General features: G+C 47.4%; 1 protein-coding gene across 1 annotated transcript in view; it reads right to left on the bottom strand.

The window, feature by feature from the left end:
- Window positions 1-3,630: 3,630 nt before the first annotated feature.
- Window positions 3,631-24,294, bottom strand: part of DDAH1 (dimethylarginine dimethylaminohydrolase 1) — a 57,942-nt gene continuing 37,278 nt past the window's right edge. The window contains exons 2-6 of the mRNA XM_069862845.1: window positions 23,051-23,150; window positions 21,486-21,559; window positions 20,925-21,044; window positions 9,053-9,196; window positions 3,631-8,161 (exon numbers count right to left, since the gene is read on the bottom strand). Coding sequence (XP_069718946.1) covers window positions 8,045-8,161; window positions 9,053-9,196; window positions 20,925-21,044; window positions 21,486-21,559; window positions 23,051-23,150 — 555 coding nt within the window. The 3' untranslated portion in view covers window positions 3,631-8,044. The remainder of the gene's footprint in view (window positions 8,162-9,052; window positions 9,197-20,924; window positions 21,045-21,485; window positions 21,560-23,050; window positions 23,151-24,294) is intronic.

Raw genomic sequence — 24,294 nt, 5'->3', positions numbered from 1 at the left:
CCTCTGTCACCCTCACGGGAAGACGCTCCAAAGATCCCATCTCAATCTCCCCTCTTTCAGCTGAAAACCGTTCCCGCTCATCCTATCCCTGCCCTCCCTGATCCAGAGCCTCTCCCCAGCTTTCCTGGAGCACTGGAAGCTGCTCCGAGCTCTCCCGCAGCCTCCTCTTCCCCAGGCTGAGCAAGCTGAACGCTGTCAGCCTGGCCTCATGCTGTGAAAATGTGTTCACAAGGCCCCTTTCTCTTGCCTTTCAAGTTTCAGTTGTGCCCTTAGCAGGATCTGAAATTAAGGGCGTCCCTGCCCTTCCCTGGTTCCATCACCAGGGTGTGACGGTGCCTGCGGCTGCCACATTCTCCTTCAACCTCCCAACACCCTCTCCAGGGTAAAAACCTGGCTGGATGGCTGAGCCCAGGGCGATGTGGTGGATCGAACGCAATTCCAGTGGCTGCTCGGCCCCCGGGGATCAGCGCTGGGTCCAGTTCTGTTCCATACCATGAACTACAATCTGGATGATGGGATCGAGTGGCCCCTCAGTGGGTTGGCAGGTTCGGCATTGGTGAGGTCGCACCTCAAACCCTGCGTTCAGTTCTGGGCCACTCACTCCAAGAAGGTCATTGAGGGGCTGGAGCGCATCCAGAGAAGGGAATGGAGCTGGGGAAGGGGATGGAGAACAAGGGTTATGAGAGGCTGAGGGACCTGGGGTTGTTCAGCCTGAAGAAGTCTGAGGAGAGACCTCATCACTCTCCGCAGCTCCTGGAAGGAGGTTGTGGTGATGTGCGTGCTGGGCTCTTCTCCCAGGTGACAAGACGAGAACAAATGGCCTCAAGTTGCAGCAGGGGAGGTTTACTAGCAAAAAGGTCTAAATGAAGCATTGGGACTAGCTGCCCAGGGAAGTGGTGGAGTCAGATTCTCTGATGCTTCCAGCAAGCCACTTGTGGCACTTCTGAGACAGAGCCAGGCATCTTCTCAGCTCCTGATTCCCATCTTTGTTCATTAAAAAAAATGCCTTCCAGCTCCTCCTCTCCAAGGTGAATCGTAGTGTAGACTTTGCTGCCTCTGTCCAACACTGCTGATAAAAAATGCTATCGTGCATTTTGGATTTAAAGAACTCATTAATAACCCTGCTCAGCCAGAGGCATAGTTCAAAGCCACGTGATGTCTGGATTCCCAAGCTGTGCATGAGACAAACTGAAATGAATTGACTTCAGCAATCAGGAAAAATGAGAATACAGGAATAGAAGATATTTTAGCAGACTTAATGCCGATAAACCCTAACAGAATTTAATGGTCCAGGCAGCTGGAAGAAGACTATTCTCAGCATGAAATTCCCTGCAGGAGGTTAGCAGCAGTTCAATAGTAAGAAATGAGCCTAGATGAAGAATGATTTCGAGATCATTTCTTTCAGGGGAGCCGGGAAGATTTTGGATGCTGCATTGGTTGCGAGTATGTACATTTGAAACATCCATCTAGAATAAATTCCTGAGCCAAAGAATTTCTGGAAACTGCTTACAACCCATCACTGTTCAATTTTTTCACAATATTGGTCCTAGAAAATGTAATGCTGTTGCAGTTTCTCAGAAGAGGTTGGTTGGCTCCAGGTTTTCTCCCCCCTCTGTCCTCACCGATCGACTCCTCTCCAGGCAGCAGGGGCCCCCACCTAGGACCTGGGAGCTTCAGTTCAGGTGCTCCCATCTCATTCCGCCTCCTGGTTCTTCCTCAGGAGTCTGGTCCTGCCCCAGGACAACTCCTTTTGGAGCTGGCAGCACCTCTGTGAGAGCAGCAGGGCTCTACAACCACCCCACCCGTCCCCTCCCTAGGGGTGTCCTTATACCAGAGAGTGAATTTGCACATCTGAGCGCTGAAGTCTCTACTTGCTGAAGAAATATTCTACAGCTCAGTTTTACAAAGGGCACTTCTTTTTAAATGATTATTATGCTTTTGTTTTTGAAGGGCTTGATATTTTAGGAGTAACTCCTTCATATAACAAGCAGTGGCAGCTTTTGATGGGTTTAGTTATTGCCATTTAGAGACAAACTCTAAATTGGTACCAACACTCCCCTGTAGATAAGAGGGGCTCCAGGAAAGCTGGGGAGGGGCTCTGGATCAGGGAGGGCAGGGATGGGATGAGGGCAAACTGTTTTCAGCTGAAAGAGGGGAGATTGAGATGATGTATCAGGAAGAAATGTTTTCCTGTGAGGGTGGGGAGGCCCTGGCCCAGGCTGCCCAGAGCAGGGGTGGCTGCCCCATCCCTGGAGGGGTTCAAGGCCAGGTTGGATGGGGCTTGGAGCCCCTGATCCAGTGGGAGGTGTCCCTGCCCATAGCAGGGGTGGAACTGGATGGGCTTTGAAGTCTCTTCCAATGCAAACCATTCTATGATTCAGGTACACAAAGATGCTATGTGCATACAGTTTACTCAATTAATTGCACCGAGCTCAATGTACCCACATCAAATGCTGTACTGATTTAAATACTGTGTAGTATTAATATAGTATTAGTATAGCATAGCATAGTGTATAAAAATCCTACTTTTAACCAGTGTAGTTAAACTAGTAGAAAGGCTATTTTTACATCTGCCCCATGGAATATTACCTGCTTCTCCAACGAGAAGAATATTAGATTATGGTTTATTCAAAGTCCTATTACTACCAAAACTGTACAGTTTGGAAAGGATGCAGTTCTTTTGCTACAGGACTGTTCATTTATGTTGGGCTTCTTAAAAAGTTGAAGCAACAACATTGAAGCAACAACTAAATTTCGGATTCCCACAAGGTGGCACTGAAGGTCCACATGCACTTACATGAGCGTCCATGGACTCAGAGTAACTGCATCGTATGCCGAGTTCCTTAATCCTAATATCATAACCTTACAATATTAGAGCAGAAGGGTATGAATAGAGTAATTTCACATGCACTGTTTGTAGCACTCAAGTGGTATTGAGATATAAAACATGCGCTTATCTGTCATGTTACTACAAAGCAACATCTGAAATGTCATCGCCTCTCTTGACATCCTAGGGGAGAAAAGACACATGAACAATAGAATAAAATGCCATGAGACCTTTGTAGTTTCACCTTTTGTAACTTGCGGTAGATACAGGAGCTGCAGAGTACTATAGTCAAACCTGTTTAGTTATCTTGGAAAGCAATAAAATTTAGTCACAACCATTGCACCCAGAACGCAGAGACAGTATCATAGAATGATAGAATGGTTTGAGTTGGAAGGGACTTCAAAGCCCACCTAGTTCCACCTTCTGTCATGGGCAGGGACACCTCCCACCGGACCAGGGTGATCCAAGCCCCATCCAGCCTGGCCCTGGACACTTCCAGGGATGGGGAAGCCACAGCTTCTTTGGCAATCTAGGCGAGGACCTCCCCACCCTCACATGAAAACATTTCTTCCTAAAATCTCATCTCAATCTCCCTCTTTCAGCTTAAAACCATTCCCCCTTGTCTTATCCCCACACTCCCTGACCAAAAGCCCCTCTCCAGCTTCCCTGGAGCCCCTTTCAGCACTGGAAGCTGCTCTAAGGTCTCCCTGAATAAAGGTCTCTTCTGAATAAAGAGATGGCATAGAACAATATTAAACACATATGCTTTCAGCTTCCAAACAAGAGGCAGAAACTACATGGTGCACAGTACAACTGACACTTTATTCCTTCGCAATGGGGATATAGAGCATTGAAACCGCAAGAATCACCAAAAAAAAAAACCAAAACAAAGTGCAACCCCCTATTAGAACAGATTATGGAATGTATTGATGACTTTGGCACAAAAAGTGGGGAACTATATACTGCAATGAGGTTCTCAGTGTAATGAAACGCAACGCTTCTGTGATCAGTAGTCATATTTGTGCACTGCAGAACAATTCAATGTAAACCAGTGACTAACACGTTCGCATGCAGCTCTGTACCAGTTACATCATCTGTCCAGTTAAAACTCTTCTGAAAACACATGTAAGGTCCAATAACACTCTCTTAACAATCACAATCTCTTAACAAATGCCATTCTTTAAGCAGTTTTATCTTTCCAGCTTCCTTATTGATAAAACCAAAAATAGAGACTCGTAAATAGTAAGCTATTTTCCCCCAAACGGATCCATGTGAACATTGATGTTTTCTATCAAAGCAATTTGGCTCAGACCTCATTGATGTAATGTATAAGAAGCTGAATGAAATCAACAGCTCATTTTTTATTCAGATTTCACCCCCAATTTGCTGTGAACAAGCAGCAAATTCTGTGCGCTGACTTTCTGTGTTTCAAACTGGACATGGTGTTGCCTACAAGCTCTGTACCTATCACATGGCAATCACCAAAACATCAGAGTGCAGCTTCATACAGTGGCATCTATTTAAGACAGGAAAGGAAGGTATTAGTGTAAAAAAGACAAAAAAAATTGCAGAAATGGAAGAATTCAAGTTTATCTTATAAGGTACAGTACGCATTCACATTTTCATTGCGGAGAGAGACACTGTTATTCACATTCTGGCGAGGAAAGAAACCCACGGATCACAGCTCTTCCTAAACTCTTGGCAAAGATAACGCCTGTGACAGATCTCTAACGCACAGTGTAGCTCTTTCATTGAAACTGAGCTAAACTGACTGCTCAAAGGGGGAAAAAAATCCCTTTGATGAGTCATTCAAGCTCCACTGCTGTTATCCACAAGACCTTCTGCACGGTCCTGCTATGTCCTACAGCCAAACAGTCACTATCAAGTGTTTTGTGTGGGCAGCTATTAGTGTTCAGTATCTCATCTCCTTTTTTGGTTTGAGATTTTGTTTTATTATTTGCATTAAGCAAGGATGATTATTTAGAGCAGGCATCTGAGAAATGTTCTGGTGACGAGACATACAGGATGCCCGTTAGATGCCCATGTATCACAGCAGAAACGTCCTCACAACTGAATTCTTCCTTTGGGCAACAGAAAAAAACAGCAAACACCGAGAACAAGAAGCGTTTGGCATGGGTTTAGTTCCTAGTACCATACTGCAAATGCACAAACTGAAGTGCTCTTAGTGGTTTTTTGCTTTGTAATGCCAGAATAAAGAATAACATGAAAAGCAGAGAAGCAAGGGCAATCCCACTAACTAGTTTGGGTGACTTGTGGTATCAGGCTAAGATGTAACTTGGAGCATCTGTGTTAGGAGACTATGAATCCTACTGAGACCAACAGAGAGAGCGCAGATGTGACTTAGAGCACCTAAATTCTGTGCCTGAAGTTAGTCTGAATACAGCTTGGAATCTTCACTTGAAGGAATTCAGGTTCTTCAGCCAGTCCCTATCCCAAAACGCAGCCTCCGAGGCACGGAAATCCAAATGGCAACAGGGGAAAGACCGGCCTCTCCATCAACAGAGATGTTTCTCAGCTCCGAGATCCCGACTGCCCTGCTCCTTCCCCTTAGGCAGCCAGGGGAATTCATTGCCCCCTATTCCATTGCTCACAGGGACACAAGATACCAACAATATCTCCTGTGAATGTTTCTCTCTTCTAGAGTAACACTAAACAGGAGGAGTCACTCTTGTCACTCTGGATCTACAGCTCCTGTTGACAGTCACCCTTCCAACTCAAGAGATGTTGCTCGGAGCCAAAGCAGACCCCTCCATTTCCCCTCCCTCCCGGTTCCTGACTCAAGGAGGGAGGGGGTTTAGGGTAGTCATCTCTGGGTTGGGATACTCTGGAGTGAACAACAAAGAGGGACGAGTGCGGAAAAAGATGACTGAAGTAGGAGAACTGAGGCAACAGAAGGAAAAATCACTTGGGGTTGAAAGAGAAAAGTGCCTATAATCAAAAAATCAGAGTCTGAGGAAGAGAAAGGTGAGAAAGCGTGGAAGGAAAACCCACATCAAGAGGTTTCAGAGATAAACTGAATAAGAATCCCACAGCTTAACGCTACCCCAGCGTAGCTGGGTGCTCTGGCTCCCTGGCAAGAGGAGGGAAGAGGGACTGAAGGCCATGGATGGTGGCCAGACCCCAGGAGACGCACAGACAAGTCAGGGGGGTCTGTTCTGGCTTTGTACAACACCTCCCACAGCTGCACAGGTTTTTAACAGAGTACAACTTGCCTCCAGGAGGCCACAGGGTCACTTTTTGGCACAACCCCTTTGTTTAATGTCATTTTAAAACGTAAGGTGCTTTATCAGTTCTTATAAAAGCACCAAAGGAAGGTAGGAGAATGCCCCACTGAAATGGTTACATCCTTCAAGCCAGGGTCAGGTTGAAACGATGGAGCCTGGGGATGGAGGAGACAAAAAAGAGATCCCTTTGAGACAGCACGCAGCCATAAAAAACAGTGATTGAAACAAGATCTTCTTTGGGACACGCTCTCTTTTCACGTACATTTCTGCTCATCACTGGTCTCTCCCTTGTGTCATCACAGTGCACCGTGCTCCCACAAAGCATCAGCTCAATTCTGGTCCCTGCCAAGAGGTTTCCTCCTCATTAGCCACTGAGATGAGGGAGGAATTATGCCTAGGAATACCTACGGATGTGAGTACTCGCGCTTCCTCCCTTACGACTGCACAAAAAAAACCACGCAGGTTTCCAAATGATATCCAAGTGTGTGTTTGGAAAACACTGTTTGCTTTCCTGCAGACCACACTGCCTGAGCTCCCCCTGCTCGCTTCCTACTGTACCTCAGCAACTTGCCACAAGCGGTCCAGGAAAGGTGGAGGAGATGTCTAGGAAGCTGATAACATGTTCAGACTATTCGTCAGTCTCTGGAGAGTTCCCACTGCTGCCTCTGTTTGGGAGTTTCTCCATCCCGAGTTTACAAATGGTTTAACCAGAAGCATGCGAATACAATCGGGTCTGCCTCGCTTTGCTGCGGTGAAATAAAAAGCGTGACTCAGTGGGTAAACGCGTCGTGGAATGTGCTACAACAAATATATTTGTTTTAACCGAATGCCATAGTAAATATTCATGCAATTAAAAAAAATAAGATGGTTATTGTTCCAAGGAAAATCGCCCCAAGGGCAGATAAAGTACAAACGCCAGTCTTTCAGGAAAGAATCGCTTCCCTTATTCGTGCACAGAATCCAGGAATAGCTGTCCTTCAACTCCTATCACCCAAATTCTTCTGAGATTTGCTAGTAAGTGGCCTCCAAAAGAGGAAAAAACAGGAGAGAGAGAAATAATAATAATAAAAAAAAATTGAATTAACCCCACGTACACATTTTAGATTACTTTTGTAGGTTTAACCTTTCCACAAGCATCTCAACCTTTCATTTTCGTGGTCCAGGTGCTCCCTGGGATCTGGCCTTTCAAAGTCTCTCCCATTCTGACAAAATTGTAAGTCATGGCATTAGCAGCAAACCGGGACCTGAACCTGCAGGATAGACCTTGTGTGGCTGCACAACTACTGCCTTGTTTGCCGTCATTCGTGTTTCCCAGGCCCTTGGATGCTCCCACAGGAGGAAGCTTTGTCCAAAGTTGCTACTTGGTGTCGGAAACTGATTCCAGACACAACAGCAACGGGATATGGCTGAGACAGCGAGCACTGCCCAGGGTTCCAGGAAGGTTCCCCACCACACAAGACACCAAGTTCACGAGCCCACTGGATTTTCATCAGTCCCCCCCCGATACCTCGCATCGCTGAAAGCAAAGAGAAACAGAGATGAAAGATGGAGGAAGGCGAAAAAGATGCAGAGCAAGGAAGCAAGATAAAAAATTCAGGAGAAGGGAACAGTGTAAAGACAACAGAGGTGCTTGAGATGCTGAGAATTAGTTGGTTTTCATTAAATTTTCATTAAATTTTCACACAGATATGTTAAATCACTAAAGCTAGGGGTTAACCATTACAATTGTCTTCTGCTAGCCCATGGGACTAACGTACTTCAGAATTATGTGCCCCCCGACAAATCACACGTCTACCTTAAGTACCATCATCAAGGACATCATAAAAATACATGAAAGCAAGAAATCTGTAAACAAGGGTTAGTAGCACAGTGGTACAGTAGATTGTCAATCAAACCAATAAAAGTGTGGATACAGACTCGTCTACCTTGTGTGTAACATTATTGCCAGGTACAAGGGAGGGACTCTGTAAACTCATAATTCTGAACTCTTGTTAATGAGCACAGAGCAGCAGGTGAGCGACCCATCCACCTTCTCCAGTTCTGTGTTGGCTATTGGGATCAGCATGTGGTCCTTCAGTTTTTCAAATACCTGTTTAAGAAAGAAAACCGGAATAGAAATGACTACACTTTATGCCTCTCTAGTCTCCCTTTCCTCTAGAATGAACAGACATGGATTTATCAGTGAGCACGGGGCCACTTCATCCTTAGAGGAGCCTTCCAGTTCCTGAAGGGGGCTACAAGAAAGCTGGGGAGGGACTTCTTACAGGGACATGGAGTGATAGGTACGGGGGGAAAGGCTTTGAATTGGAAGGGGGAAGATCTAGATTAGACATGAGGAAGGAATTCTTCACGATGAGGGTGGGGAGGCCCTGGCCCAGGCTGCCCAGAGCAGGGGTGGCTGCCCCATCCCTGGAGGGGTTCAAGGCCAGGTTGGATGGGGCTTGGAGCCCCTGATCCAGTGGGAGGTGCCCCTGCCCAGGGCAGAGGGTGGAACTGGATGGGATGTAAGGTTTGAATCGTTTGGTTAGAAAAGACCTTTGAGGTCACCAAATCCAACCAGAACTGTTGCTACATCCAGTTATGCAAAAGAAGCACCAGGGGCACAAGAGACATGGAAATTAAATCAGCAGTGGAGTTAAGAACAATGTCCAGGCCTCCCACCTATCACCATCTGATATTTCCATGGTGGGATCATAGAATCCTTAAGGTTGGAAAAGGCCTCTAAGCTCATCCAGTCCAACCATCAGCCCAACACCACCGTGCCTACCAAACCATGTCACGAAGTGCCACATCTACGTGCTTTTTGAATCCCTCCAGGGATGGAGACTCCACCACCTCCCCAGGCAGCCTCTTCCAATGCTTCACCCCTCTTCTGGTAAATACAACCCATTCCAGAAAGCACCCAATTTCCATTCCCACTGATGTCCCGGCAAGACTGGGATGCTGGGGGTCTCCCAGGCCCCCTTGGTGTGACTCTCACCTTGGCACTCTCCGGGTACTCCTCGGGTGCTCGGTGCAGCAGGACGTGGCCTTTGCTGGGAATGTTTAAGTAGATGCAGTTTGCGGCAGCATCGTCAGGCACCGTCAGCTTGTCGTAGCGGTGGTCGCTCATCTGTTGCATGGTCTGCCGGGAGACACAAAGCGCAGCTATTGAGACCCAAGGCATCAGCAGCCCCAAACAAACGGGAGAGCAGAACCTTCAAAAAATTAGGTCATTGCGATCGCCAAGTCAGCCAAGAGCCATTTTGCTGTGCAGCAAGTGAGGAGACCTTTCATCTCTGCCCTTCAAGGAAGGATCTACCAACCCTAAATGAAATGAGCAGCAGAAAACCTTTTAAAACAGTTTCTGCAAGCAGCAGGATTAAGCGGGGCACTCAGTAAGCATTGTCCATGAGGTCTTTTCATCAAGGAACACATATTGAGTAAGCAAAACTCCCACTTGTGTTGATTGATGGGAACTAGAGGTGCTCAACACCTTCAGAAAAAGCAGCCATCATTCAATATTTCTAAACCCAGTGTGGATTAACACAAACAGGACAGGAACAGTTCCCAGCCTGGATATCAGCCCAATCCTGATTCTTTTCAAGGACCTCCTTTCTGCTTTCCAAGCAGTTCTTCTTTCAGCGAGCACCTGTGCTGGGGAGCAAGAAGGCACGTCTGTGCTAATCTGCATTCCCAAGGGGACAACACAATAACCTCCTTGGAACAGTGGAGCTGGTGGGTTTCAGAGGTTTGGGTTGTAAATATTGGGCTCATACAAAAATTTGGATCCTGGCTCGAATTTCAGAGACAGAGCCTCTCGGCACGTTGGAGGCCCGAGATCCTGTGTTTTGGATCAGGCTCAGCCCTTTAATAAAGATGGGAAAATCCTGGAGACAACACACCCGTCTCCCAGTTGTGCCGTTCCAGCTCTATATCAGCATCACTCTGACAGAGATCGAGAACAATGCGGAAGCGAACAAAGCTCAATGTCAAAGACGACTGAAAGCCTAAGCAAACGCTTCAGTTTCTTTCCAAGTCCCCTGCTCTCATGCGGATTGGAAAGATGTAAACAGAAAGAAAAGGCTTTTATTCAGCTTAAAAATCATACAATCATAGAATGGTTTGAGTTGGAAAGGACTTTAAAGACCATCCAGTTCCAATCCCCTGCCATGGGCAGGGACACCTCCCACTGGATCAGGGGCTCCAAGCCCCATCCAACCTGGCCTTGAACCCCTCCAGGGATGGGGCAGCCACAGCCTCCCTGGGCGACCTGGGCCAGTGCCTCCTCACCCTCATCACGAAGAATTTCTTCCTGATGTCTCATCTAAATCTTACCCCTTCCAATTTAAAGCCATTCCTCCTTGTCCTATCACTCCAGACCCTTGTTAAAAGCCCCTCCCCAGCTTTCCTGGAGCCCCTTTCAGCCCTGGAAGCTGCTCTAAGGTCTCCCTGGAGCCTTCTCTTCTCCAGACTGAACCATCCCAACTCTCTCAGCCTGTCCTCATAGCAGAGCTGCTCCAGCCCTTGCACCATCTCCATGGCCTCCTCTGGACCTGTTCAAACAGTTCCATATCCTTAAGTTGGAGATTCCAGAACTGGACACAAGACAATTTTTTTTGACTCAATTCACTTCTCGGGGAAAGCCCAGAGTTACGTTGTATTGCAGAGAGCAGACGCTGATTTGAGGCACAGTTAAATTTATCATTAAGTTATTTTCCAGGTCATACATTTGTATCTACTTCTCATTCATTAAAAAATTACTGCATAAACCTGAATTACAACAAGGAGCTACAATACACTGGGAAGCAACAAAGCAGCTCACGCTTGCACACACCTACACCAAGCAATTCCTTTAGAGGTCTGGATACATTTCTGCTGCTCTAGCCTGAGTCACCCACATCCCGTGGAGAACACGGAACTCACAATGAAGAATTCCATGCATTCCTGAGGAAGCGTTATCAGATTGTCATTTCTGATTTCTTATGAAGCCACGAAACCCTCCTGAGCTCCCAAGGTCACCTCCACCTCCCTAAAAGGCCAATGTGTTTTTCTGGGGAAAAAATCCTTGCACCTTTACTTCACCGGATGTATTTTTATTACTGTGCTCACCACTGTTGACTTTCCTACTTATGGTTTGGTTTCTGAAACGTTGCAAAGATGTATGTTGTTATGCTCTCGTTGCTCTTGCGGACATCAAGCAGCAGGTGACGTGCTTGCACCCAGTGCCACTCAAGTCAGGAGAGCCGGCAGACTCATCCTCTACAGGCAGCTTCTCTTTTCTTCCCTACGTCGTCTTTATAGTCTGGATTAATGCAACACATTTATTAAATCTGCACTGAAACACACGTGTAAGGAGAGAAAAAGCCATTATACCTGGACTTGCTCAATTCTCAGTTTTGCTTTCTCCACTCAGAAACACAGAATCATTAAGGCTGGAAAAGGTATTTCAGCTCATCCAGTCCAACCGCCAGCCCAACACCACCGTGCCCGTGAGCCATTCCCACACGCTTTCTGAACCTCTCCAGACTCCACCACTTTCCTCGGCAGCCTCTGCCAGGGCTTCACCACTCTGTCAGGAAAGACATTTTTCCTAATATCTATTCTAAACCTCTCCTGGCACAACTTGAGGCCATTTCCTCTCATCCTATCATTTGTTACTTGGGAGAAGAGACCAGCACCCACCTCGCTACAACCTCCTTTCAGGGAGCCACAGAGAGTGATGAGGTCTCCCCTCAGCCTCTTCTTCTCCAGGCTAAGCAGCCCCAGCTCCCTCAGCCACTCCCAGTACTTCAGCCCCTTCCCCAGCTCCATTCCCCTCCTCTGGACGTGCTCCAGCCCCTCTATGTCCTTCTTGCAGTGAGGGACTCAAAACTGAACCCAGGATTCAAGACGTGACTTCACAGGCACTGAGTCCAAGGGGACAATCCCTTCCCTGCTCCTGCTGGCCACACCATTCCTGGTAGAAGCCAGGAGGCCGTTGGCTTCCTTGGCCATCTGGCACACCGCTGGCTCACGTTCAGCCGCTGCCGACCAGCATCCCCAGGTCCTTTTCCACCAGGCAGCTTTCCAGCTGCTCTTCCCCAAGCCCGGAGCTGCACGGGGTTTTTGTGACCCACGTGCAGAACCCGCTTGTTGAATCCCATATAACTGACCCTGGCCCATGGATCCAGCTTGGCCAGACCCCTCTGTGGAGCCTGCCCAACAGCAGATAGGGCTCCAGGACAGAGAAAGATGAAAGCAACGTCATTTGATTGTATTTTCTATCACGTACACCCCAGAAATATATGGTTTTTGGCAATAAGCTTGCAAAGACTATAGCGGTTGCACAATGCGTTTGCAGAGGGCTGGCTCTCTGCCCACAAATGTTGTACGACCCGCTACGTTAAGAGCCAGGCATTTCCCACATGCCTAGTTTTTTCTGGGAATTTTCTTCATCCTGAAAAGGGTAATTTTCATTGCACATTCTCTCAGCCCTTAGTCATGCTTTCCTTACGTTGAAGTCATTCGCGTAGCCTAAAATGCCTTTTCTATAGTGTGTCCTCAGACAACTGAGGTAATGGATAAGCTCAATAATCCTAAATATGAAGCGGAATGATGCATGAGGGAAAAATGCCTGTGTTTGGGGTCTGTTATCACCGACAGGGTCAAGATGACGGCATGCGCTTCTAAAACAGGCCCAGCCTAGTGAGGAATGTTCCCCCTCCATGAGCCCTGCCGGCATCTGGGACTTCGTCACATCCCGATGGCTACAGGAGAGAAAGTGACCAAACCCACCACACCTGCACCGCGCTCTTGTGCCTCCAACGCCCCACAAGCAAACCAAACACACACTCACTGTTCCTCTCGCTGACGCGGCGATGAACATCGCACCTAAAAATGCCTGCGTCGCGTCAACCGAGAAGCCAACGTGCAGACTTGCAGGGATTGATTTCTGCTCAATTGCCCCCTGGTCCTTAAACCACTAATATTTAGAAGAAAAACCAAACTTAAGCCCAAATCAAATGCATGGAAACCTTTCACCCGCAGGACGATTCCCTCATCGGATTTCACCTACCTTGTCCTAAATCCTTCAAATCTCAGTGTCATTAAAAGTCAACTGTTTACTTAAAGCTATTTAAGATAGTTTTCCATCTCACCTCTTTCTTTCTTTCCAAGCACATTAAAGCCTGCTCTGCTTTACAGACATTTGCCCTGGAGCATGGAGAAAACCGGAAGATTTGAAAACAAGAGATTGAAAATTATGAGGAAAGGTCAAGCTAGATCAAGACTTCACCTGTGACAATGACAATAAAGTCTTCTGTGGTGCAGCCCAGCTAACACTGATGAGAGGAAAAACTCAGTGACACACAGTCACACCTCCTTGTGTTGGCTGGGAGTGTGGAGAACAGTGGGCTTCTCCTCTGCCTAGAGAAGAGGAGGGTCTCTGCAGCCCCCTGAAAGGAGGTTGTGGCGAGGTGGGTGTTAGTCTCTTCTCCCAAGCAAGTGATAAGATGAGAAGAAATGGCCTCAAGTTCTGCCAGAGAGGTTTGGACTGGATATTAGGAAAAAATTCTTTACAGAAAGAGTAAAGCGAAGCCCTGGCAGAGGCTGCTCAGGGCAGTGGTGGAGTCTCCATCCCTGGAGGGGTTCAAAAAACAAGTAGATGTGGTACTTTGGGACATAGTTTAGTAGGTACGGAGGTGTTGGACTGGATGACCTTAGAGGTCTTTTCCATCCTCAATGATTCTGTGATCCTATGAACAGTCGGCCAGGCTGACCAGAGGGGACAGCGATCTTGCTTGAATGTCAAGTTCTATCAGGAGCATCATCTCTGAAATGCAGACAGGCACAGCCTCAGAGTGGAGGGGACAAGACAGACACTTTAAGCAGCATAAATCAAAGCAAAATGATCTAAGGCTTCTCGTCAGCTACTAAAAAACCTGCTAGAGACACAGGATAGGATAGTGTAGACCTCATGGATGCAAACCTAAATCAAGACCTCTTTGAAACCAGCAATGCCCTGACCTGCCACGGTCCATACGCCAGATTTCTCAGCCCATACACAGCCAGAGTGTTACTTTAATTTCCACCCACGCTCTCAGCAGCTGGGCTTTGGGCTCTTCTTCCCTGCTGCACCCTCTCAGTCATGTTTTCCAGCAGGCAGAGTTCCTTTAAGCAACCTCTTCCCCTTGGCTTTTGCTGGCAGGGGACACCTTTTGCATCCCCACAGATGCGATGGGTACCACGCGCCCACCAGCACCGCTCTGCTCCTCTGAGCCACCTCGCTTCACGGTCACATTGTCACCTGCCTGCCAGCTCTGCCTGAAGGGAAACCCCAACCTGAGGAGGGGAAAAGGAAGCAGCTTACGTGTGTTACTGCTTTCAGCCAAGAAAGGGAGAGAATGAACATCCTGTCTTCTGGAACAGGAACCCGGGGAGAGAATAGTCAAAGGAAAACAAAGAAACAACGGAATAGAAACATGAGTCCCCATTTACGCAAGTCAAATGACATCTTCTCAGGCAGCCTCTGACCCAGCTCCCGTGGCTGACGGCCTCGCTGGTGATGACAAATACATATTGAAAGGGATGCTTTCCTCACCCTATAAAAAAACCTCAATGAAATAGCCTAATACAACAATCTTTATTCTACAAATACATACTTTTGAGTCTGTATCTTCCAAAGGACTGGATCCTTCTGCACGTATGCAAAATAAACTCCTGATCAGGGAGAGCAGGGATAGGATGAGGGAATGGTTCTATGATAAACAGCACTAACACACCATTGAGCACAGTCAGTTTATCACACCATCTGATGTTAATTAAAAGAAAAACACAACTTGTTGCCTTCTTAACACAGCGGGACACCAGGTGCTCAGTCAGAACCTGCGTCCTCTGATATGCCGTACACCTTTCATTCATAAAGTAATGGAAAATCAGGAGCTAAAATGCACAGAACTGCCTAATTTTCCTTTCTATAACTCAGAAAGCAGCAAAGTCTCCTTTGTTCGTTTTTAAGGGTAAGCTGTCAGTTGTTCTCTGGATTTCCCTAACCTCTCTTTGCTGCTGCATAACAAAGAAGTCGGCATTCATCTGCGCTTTCTGCTAATTCCCCATCTGATGTCATCCTCTCTGGGTTATTAATATTAGCAATTATCTCCACAGCAACCCATTATGATATCGTAAATAGAAGATTATGACTTCATGCGGGGAATAAGCAGAGGTACAAATGATGAATTCTTAAGGAGGAAGAGATAATGTTTGTGCACTGCTAGGAAAGCCAGACACTACACAGACAATGGGAAGAGCTGATTTAACTGAGGTTTTTGACGCTGCCTGGGAGCACTGGCTGCCTTCTAAGAACACCAGAGAGATGAAGCTTTCCCATAGGTGCCTGCTCTGGAGGTGCCGCGGTGGCAGAGCTGGGAAGCCCCTAGCTGTTATGCAGGCACTACAACCCTGCTCCACAGCAGGAGAACAGCACTTTTTCCAGCTGGCACACTCCAGAGCCCTCGCGAACAAAAGGCATTTAATCTCAGGGATGGGGGCAACCGCTAAGGCTAGAACAACTCCTCGTGCCCAAGTCTTTAAAAGCACTGCTCTGATCACAGCTTTGGATACAGACCAGCGGCTTGGTTGCCCAAGAGAGACTCCTTTCTATTTCATCCTTAACATGTGGTTTTGATAAGCCTTGACCTCTGCCAAAAGAGTGTATGGGGCTGCATTTCACGGAATCACAGAATCTCAGAATGGCCCTGGTTGGAAGGGAACTCAAAGCCCATCCAGTTCCAAGCCCCTGCTACGGGCAGGGACACCTCCCACTGGATCAGGCTGCTCCAAGCCCCATCCAGCCTGGCCTTGAACACCTCTGTTGTCACAGCAAAATCCAAAATTCCATTCCTTGCAGAATAAGCGGTGCAGAGGGTCACCCAGAGTGCTGCCCCACCACCTCCCCGCACTATTCACAGCCTGGATTTGTCCTTGTTCACAGAAGAGGCCAGCGACTCAAACGATGCAGGATCAGAGCCCAAAGGTGACAGGTTTGGAGGAAATCCTGGCTTCACCGAAGGAACAGGAAAATAATCCTAGGCTTTATTGGCTTAACAGTCACAGCCAATATGCAACTATGGAGTTAACGTGTATGGAATTATGAATGGGTTTAACTACAAGAAGGAATTAAATGCATGCTGGAAACACAGAGGGAAGTTAAAGTTTCAGACGTGACAGGCACTGGGAGCTGCTACAGTTCATCTGTCTCTCTCTTTCACCCCATTTCTTTGAGTGCCACTTTCCAGCTGCAGCTCAAATATTCTCTAGTTGCCAGAGCCTGAACAGGATTGCATGGTTAAAATGTCACTTCTGATTTATTATCCGCTCCTACCACGTGCTCCGTAATCCTAAGCCCTGCACACTTACTTCCTAGCTCACGTGCAGCATTTTACATGACACACACTGAACCCAGGACTGATCACGCTCTGCCGTATGTGAGCACCAGACGCTGTTTCTTTTTCTATTTTTAAAGCATTGTAGGGATCCACGAGCTGCACCAGTAAGAACAATCAAGAAAAATCTCTCAGTCAAACGAGATTGTTAGCAGGAAGATAAATCCTACTTTAAACATACAATGTTAACATAGCACGACATCGCAGTTCACTTGTTGCCTAACAAGAGGCGCTGCAGAATGAAAACAACTCAGCTACCAGAGATGCTTAGAGACAGCTTCATCATCCTGATTGTGCTTCCAGAGCAGACATGAAAAATGGCAACAACAAAGGAGAGGTTGAAAACAATGAACCAGCTCAATAAAGGAGCGGCACGGCACGCTGGGCTCTGCCAGAGGCTCGGGGGACGGTGCTGCCTCACAGGCTGAGGTGGGTGACAAGAGGAGCAGCCCACAGCACAGCTACAGCTCAGCCCACCCGCTGACACCCAGGGAGCAGCTTGCATTCTGAGTTAGGGGCTCAGAGATCCTGCTGCAAGTGCATTTCCACGACTACGAGAAGATAATCAACAACTGAGGACTTTTTCCTTCACAGGCAAAGGAACAAAGACAAAGAAATCACTGAGGGCAAAAAGCAAGAACTCAAACGCTAGAGAAAGCGGCGCTGCCAGCTCCCTCCTTTCCAGGACGGACGCTCTACCCATTTATTTTCCAGTTATTTCTCTGAAGAGATTTAGAATCCTGAAGGGGAAGCTTGAGGTTCCCCCAGGATGTCAGTAGATTTGGATCCAACATGCTGAGCGAGAAACACTCTCCAGGGAGACCTTAGAGCAGCTCCCAGGACTGAAAGGGAGTCTATGGGAAAGCTGGGAAGGGGCTCTTGATCAGGGAGGGCAGGGATAGGATGAGGGGGAATGGTTTGAAGCTGAAAGAGGGGTGATGGAGATGAGATCTCAGGCAGAAATGTTTTGCTGTGAGGGTGGGGAGACCCTGGCACAGGTTGCCCAGAGCAGGGGTGGCTGCCCCATCCCTGGAGGGGTTCAAGACCAGCTTGGATGGGGCTGGGAGCCCCTGATCCAGTGGGAGGTGTCCCTGCCCAGGGCAGGGGTGGAACTGGATGGGCTATGGGGTCCCTTCCAACTCAAACCAGTCCATGATTCAATATATCAGCTTTTTCCTCTACCTTGGGTAATGCTGGTATTTACCTGACTGATAGTTATCAGCAACATTTAATCAGCTTATCCAAGAAACATTTTTGGCTACAATAGCTAAATTGAAGCCTTGCAACGCGATGAGCCGAGCTGTGCAAAAGGCTTTAATCAAACTGATGAGTTCTCAGATTAGCCCTGGCTCAAGTTCAAATTGCAGCTCTGAGAGGCGAGTATTGTACATGAATTTTGCTCGTGTTTATAAACACTCTATCCAAGTGCAGAGCTGTCTGGATATCTGCAAACTTCATCAGGCTGCTGCTCACGATGCATTTGAGTTTGAGCCGGAATATTCGGGATAGCGCATATTTCACAGGGAACGGAGCAGGGCTCTTTCCATCCCAGCCTAAATCAATCTGGCAGCATCAGGATGTCAGACCTTTACAACCGAGCCCATTTGTCATAAGTTTCTCAGGGGAGAAGACACAGGAATGTGCTCCCAGAGCTCCACGTAGTGGTCTCTAATAAGAGTCACTTCGACAGCTTGTTCAAATGAATGGGCAAGCTACGTGGGAAGCTAAGGGACCGTCCTCTTGTTTCAGAGCTCCCCATAGCTCACACGAAGCAATTAGCCTGCTCTCCCATTCCCTTAATTGCTGCCAAGCTCCAAGCCTAAGCCAGCCAAAACTGCACGTTCCTGGCCTCCCTACCTCAACACACGTCCAGCCGGGGAGATTGCGAGGTTTCAAATATTGGTTTTATCGTAGCTAGGGACTGGGACATTTTAAATCTTTAACTGTCACAAGATAAAAAAGGGGAAAAAAAAAACCCAAACCACCAAATCTCTGCTGAGCTCTGAGAGTAAAAATGAGGCTGCTGGGAAATGAAAAGTCTTAGAACTATGCCCAGGAGGAAAATGTATAAGATTTGGAAAGCAAACGAGTAATGAAATATCACAGCATGGCATAAAGGACAAGAAGTCTCTCAGGTCTCCATCCTGCCAATACTTAAGGATGCTTTAAGGCAATAAATACCACCACCTTACAGAAGCCGAGGAGGTGTACGAGATGTGCGGGATGGGTTCCCAAGGTCTTAGGGGGACAGGGATGTTGATCTCAGAGTTACACACCATTTCTGCTGTAAACGTTCTGCCTGGCACAGGTTCAGATCAGTAGCCTTGGGCATTGCTAGCAGTGCTTTCCTTGAAAATAATTCATGTTTCGGAATCAAGGCAAGACATAGAAGTCAGGGTGCACACGTTGCATTTAAATTGAGAGGATTTCAGCGAGCTTTATCACAAATTAAGCAGAGCCATGCATTAGTGATCATGTCACACCAAGGAGGCTTTTGCAAAGCCAAAGAGCAAAGCCTGCACTCAGGTTCTTATTTACTGGCAAAGGAATCGGTATAATCATAAGCAGAAAATTTGTGACTTGTTGCCATCACTGAAAAGTAGATTTTGGTTTAACCTTTGAAGGCAAGTCCTGATGAAAATGTGTAAGACACTTGGCTGTAATACTTTCATGGAATCATTAAGGTTGGAAAAGACCAGTCCAGCCGTCAGCCCAGCCCCACCGTGCCTGCTCAGCCACGTCCTGAAGCACCACAGCCACACACATTTTGAACCCCTCCAGGGAAGGAGACTCCACCGCTGCCCTGGGCAGCCTCTGCCAGGGCTTCACCACTCATCAGGAAAGACATTTTTACTGATATCCAACCTAAACCTCCCCTAGCACCATTTGAGGCTATTTTCTCTCATCCCATCACTTGTTACTTGGGAGCAGAGCCCAGCACCCACCTCACTACAACCTCCTTTCCAGAAGCTGCAGAGAGGGATAAGGTCTCCCCTCAGCCTTCTTTTCTCCAGGCTGAACCAATCCCATCTCCTCAGCTGCTCCCAGAAGCCCTGGGCCCCAGGCCCTTCTCCAGCTGTTTCAGACACGCACTGGCTTACCTGAGCCTCAACCAAACCATGCAGGATGGTAGGTCCTAATTTATCAAAGGGGACAAGCTCCCTTCTGCTTCACTTCAGATAAAGTCTCAGCTGCACTTCAATGTTTTGGTGCCCTGGCCAAGGTTTCTGCTGCAAAGCATCAGTGCCTCCAGCTGTGCTACCGTGCCAGAGCTGAGATGCTCATCTCCCAGCTGGCTCCTTGCCTCTGTGGGTAATGAGATTTGTGGCCTCAGGTGTCTCTGTGCCCACACCTCTGAAAAAGTTTAATTTGGTACATTTGCTCTGAACACACCCAGCAGGCAGGAAAGCCACTGAACCCAGTGCAAACCACATCAGCAATAAACATTTCCCATTGAGGATGATGGTTGTAGCACAGCATTGACCTGCTATGTGATGGGTTACTGGTTTGCAAAAGAGAATTAGGCTTCAACCTGGAGAAGAGAAGGCTCCAGGGAGACTTTAAAGCAGCTTCCAGGACTGAAAGGGGCTCCAGGAAAGCTGAGGAGGGGCTCTGGATCAGGGAGTGGAGGGACAGGATGAGAGGGGATGGTTTTCAGCTGAGAGAGGGGAGATCGAGGTGAGATCTGAGGAAGAAATGTTTTGCTGTGAGGGTGGGGAGGCCCTGGCCCAGGTTGCCCAGAGCAGTGGTGGCTGCCCCATCCCCAGAGGGGTTCAAGGCCAGGTTGGATGGGGCTTGGAGCCCCTGATCCAGTGGGAGGTGTCCCTGCCCGTGGCAAAGGGGTGGAGCTCATGGTACCAGAAAGGAAAAAGTGTGACTAGGAAGGAACTTGACTTTACAGCCAGGTGGTGGAGGAAGGAGGGATGGAGAGTTCTGCGCTCTGGTTCCTGCAACCAGAGGTGTCGATTTTATCCAGAAAGTCTACACATCAAAACACATACACAAGTCACCTTTGCAACAGGGACCAGACCTGTCTCCTTCCTCCTTCATACCAAAACTTTTACTTTCCCTCTGGCAATTTGAAAAGCCCCATTTCCTCATGGACACGGCTGATGTAAACATCTCCTCCTGCTCAAATATCTTCTTCCTCCCTCCAGTCACCAAATTACTGCCTTTTTAGTCAACAAAGCTTTAAGTAATAACCTCTATAATCCATTTTAACCTGTATAATCAATTTATTCCCTGAAGACAGCTAAAGCTGAATTAACATCTCTGATCTCTTGCCTGATATAAACATTCTGTATGGTTTGCACATACAGGAGACCCTGAGATGTCCCAATTGCCTGTTTCGTTGACCTTTACCTATTTTAAAATCCCAGCATCCTTGAGCAGAGATTAAAACAAAAAAACCTCCTAAGTTTGTAGTTTAGATAATGGTCTAATGTACTTTACCTTGAGGGCTTTCTGTGCAGCTTCACTTGATCCGATGGCAATCAAGTTTGGTCCAGCCATGCTGCAAAAGCTCTTCAGATGCAAAGCATCGTGAACAGGGACTGTGGAGACAGCATAATCCTGCACGGGAGCAAAGAACGGTTGCTATAAAATGTCCTAGTTCCATAATTATATTGAAACATTCCATAATTAGTTTTACTCTGCTAATTAACAACAGCAATGTAACCCAGGGCACTGTGTCAACTGTTTAAGTATGAGATGATGTGATAGGACAAGGCGATTGGCTTTAAATTGGAAGGAGGAAGAATTAGATTAGACATTAGGAAGAAATTCTTCACAATGAGGGTGGGGAGGCCCTGGCCCAGGCTGCCCAGAGCAGGGGTGGCTGCCCCATCCCTGGAGGGGTTCAAGGCCGGGTTGGATGGGACTTGGAGCCCCTGATCCAGTGAGAGGTGTCCCTGCCCATGGCAGGGGTGGAACTAGATGGACTTTGAGGTCCCTTCCAACCCAAACCATTCTAAGATAGCTTGTATTTCCCGCGACACAAATGAACCTACAAACCTTAAATGTGTCAGCCAGAATTTCCGCACCGCGTTGATTTGTCCGCCTGGAAAGACCCACAAAAAATTCTCTGCCTGAAATGGAAAAAAAAAAAAAGGGCAAAACAGTTACAGCTTCTTTTTTATCTGAACCATCCAAAAAAGCCACACATCAGCTCCTCCATCAGTACACACATTAAAATCAGGCCAGCTTTAGCTGCTGCAATGGATATAATTTTCTATCTTTCTTTGCTCAAGTTGAATAGTAAAAACTGAAAATTCAGCTTACAAGAATGCAACCTGCAATTGTCAGCTGATAATTTAAAGCAATTATCTTTTTCCAGAAGACACATTTCACCAGAAGCATAAATAGCTTCCTCTTCTATAGCTCTGTGATGGTCATTGAGTCGGGAAAAAGAACATCTGGGCTGCATTAGTACTGCACTGATTGACCATTTCTCCCTCCCTCTGAGATTTCCTCTGGTCTTTAAGGCAGCTGCCGACATCCTCCAGCTCCAGAGGAAATCAGGGCTGGATCTGCATTGCCTTCCTTCCCAGCCTGCCTCTGTAGAGACCCCTCTTTCTCCTCAGCGAGCTAAGGAAAGCAGCCACTCTGCTGTGATGCTGATCCAAACAAACAGGCTCATTCAGCACAGGCAGGGAGCAAGCGTGTGTGCAGGTGATGTGAGAAAATGCCTAATGGGTTTAATGACATAAAAAAACCCACAGCCAGTGTCTTCATCTTTGAAGTCAACCATGCATATAAGTTGTCTGGCACAAGACATCTGGCAGGCAACTCCACTGCTTTCTCCATGAAAGAGAAACACATTTTTTTGTATTTGATTTATGGAATCTGTAGTGACTGGAGAGGGAAGATGTGCTGGAGAGAAAGAGGAAACTCCAGAGAGCAGGTCTGTCTTGGCTTATACAATCATGGGATGGTTTGGGTCGGAAGGGACCTCAAAGCCCATCCAGTTCCACCCCTGCCATGGGCAGGGACACCTCCCACTGGATCAGGGGCTCCCAGCCCCATCCAACCTGGCCTTGAACCCCTCCAGGGATGGGGCAGCCACCCCTGCTCTGGGCAACCTGGGCCAGGGCCTCCCCACCCTCACAGGAAAACATTTCTTCCCGATATCTCATCTAAATCTCCTCTTTTTCAGCTTAAAACCATTTCCCCTCCTAACTGTTTGAACTCATTCATTGAGCCAGTGACAATTATGTGCATCAAGCTTTTATACGAGCCTTGAAAATCACTCTGGTGACCGTAGCTGCTCGTAATAAGGAACGTGGAACAACCACAGGCAGTTGACTACTGAAAGCATTTTTCTTCTTGGCATTTCACAAGCTAAAATAACATTTGCATGCACAGAGCTGCTCTTTGTACAGCGTGTGCCGCTACTTCATTGACTCGGGTATTAGGCAGGACAGTAAAGGCTGCATTGAAAATTCATCTCAGCTACCTTCATGACATTTAGTAAACAACTGATTTAACACAATGCACAGACATTTTATCACGCTGAGGACAGATAAAGTGGTCTTCGAGGCAGCCAGAATACGTAAAGAGCAAATTCACTACCACTGTACCTGTAAATAAGACGTCTCCACCATCCAAGGTTGCATTTTCATCTACCATCTCTACTATGTTGAGGTTGAGGCTTTCTAGTACTTTCTTCATGGCTTCAACCTGTTTAAAAGAAAGTTGTTTAGACTATGTTTTATCATTGAAAAACTCTAAAACACTACCAGAAACTAAAACACTACCTCTCATTAGTAAGATTTTCAAGCCCTTTAGCAAGATGGATGGTAGGGTCCATTGTGCCCTTGCTCATCGTAGCTTCCCAACCCTCTCCAGCGACCTTTGTGGTCTTTAGGGGATGGGGTGTCAGGGGGCAGTGATCAGTCTTCTGCCTTTGCCTTGAACTCAGGGAGAGAGCTGAAGGGTCCAAAACGTGTGTCAAGTCTGGGCCCTCTGCACAGCAATATCCTCTCTTGGAGACCTGAGACCAAGAGGGTTCTCCCTGCTCCCTGATTGGAGGCCGATCCCATCTAAGGCTCTGGCACAGAGACTGGGAGAGCCCACAGCACACCACGTACAATCCTTAACACTTCCTTGTGCTCCACTGCCTTTCACTTGATGCTACAATGACCTCAGGCTGCAAGCTGGCACTCCAGGGTCTCCAGGCTGAGCAGTAAGGCTTCATCCTCTTTAATCTTGCTGCTCCTTCTCCAGTGATCTTTAAAATCAGGTTTATAAGGAGGACTGAACCCGTGTGACATTTTAAAAATAAATGGGAAACAACTGAGTTACTATTGGAAAACTGTCATACAAACACAGTCGCATTTTGTAACATTCAAATGATTTTTGCCTGCAAAGCCCAGTGGTTTTTACAGTGCAGGTGCTACGCGCGTAAAACCCCAAAGAAGAAAACAATTGCTCAATGTGGAGTTCTGGAGTTCCAGTTTATACAAGGAGGTTCCAAATCCAAGAGCACGTAGACTCACTGATTTGTGCTGACATGAAGCAGACAAGGAAAGTCACAACCGAGACACCCGAGCACACCACCCGCAGGCAGCTGGAATAAATAAATAGACCCATCAGACAGGGTTATTTAAGGCAGAAGGCCAAACCACAGGGAAAAACAGGATCAGCCAGTCTGTTGCGTGGTCACCTATCTCCAGTTAATCCACCACCAAAACCAAAACACCAAGAAGAGGCAGCTCTTTCAGGGGGTCTGCTGCTTATCAGGTGGTCCCAGCAGGAGCTGGCTGGGTTTGCAGGAGAAGCCGATCCAGCTGCTGCCCTCGCCCAGCACCTGCTCCACATTCCA

The sequence above is a fragment of the Phaenicophaeus curvirostris genome, chromosome 8, assembly GCF_032191515.1.
Source record: "Phaenicophaeus curvirostris isolate KB17595 chromosome 8, BPBGC_Pcur_1.0, whole genome shotgun sequence".
NCBI lineage: Eukaryota > Metazoa > Chordata > Aves > Cuculiformes > Cuculidae > Phaenicophaeus > Phaenicophaeus curvirostris.
This window is presented reverse-complemented; position numbering and strand designations above follow the sequence as displayed.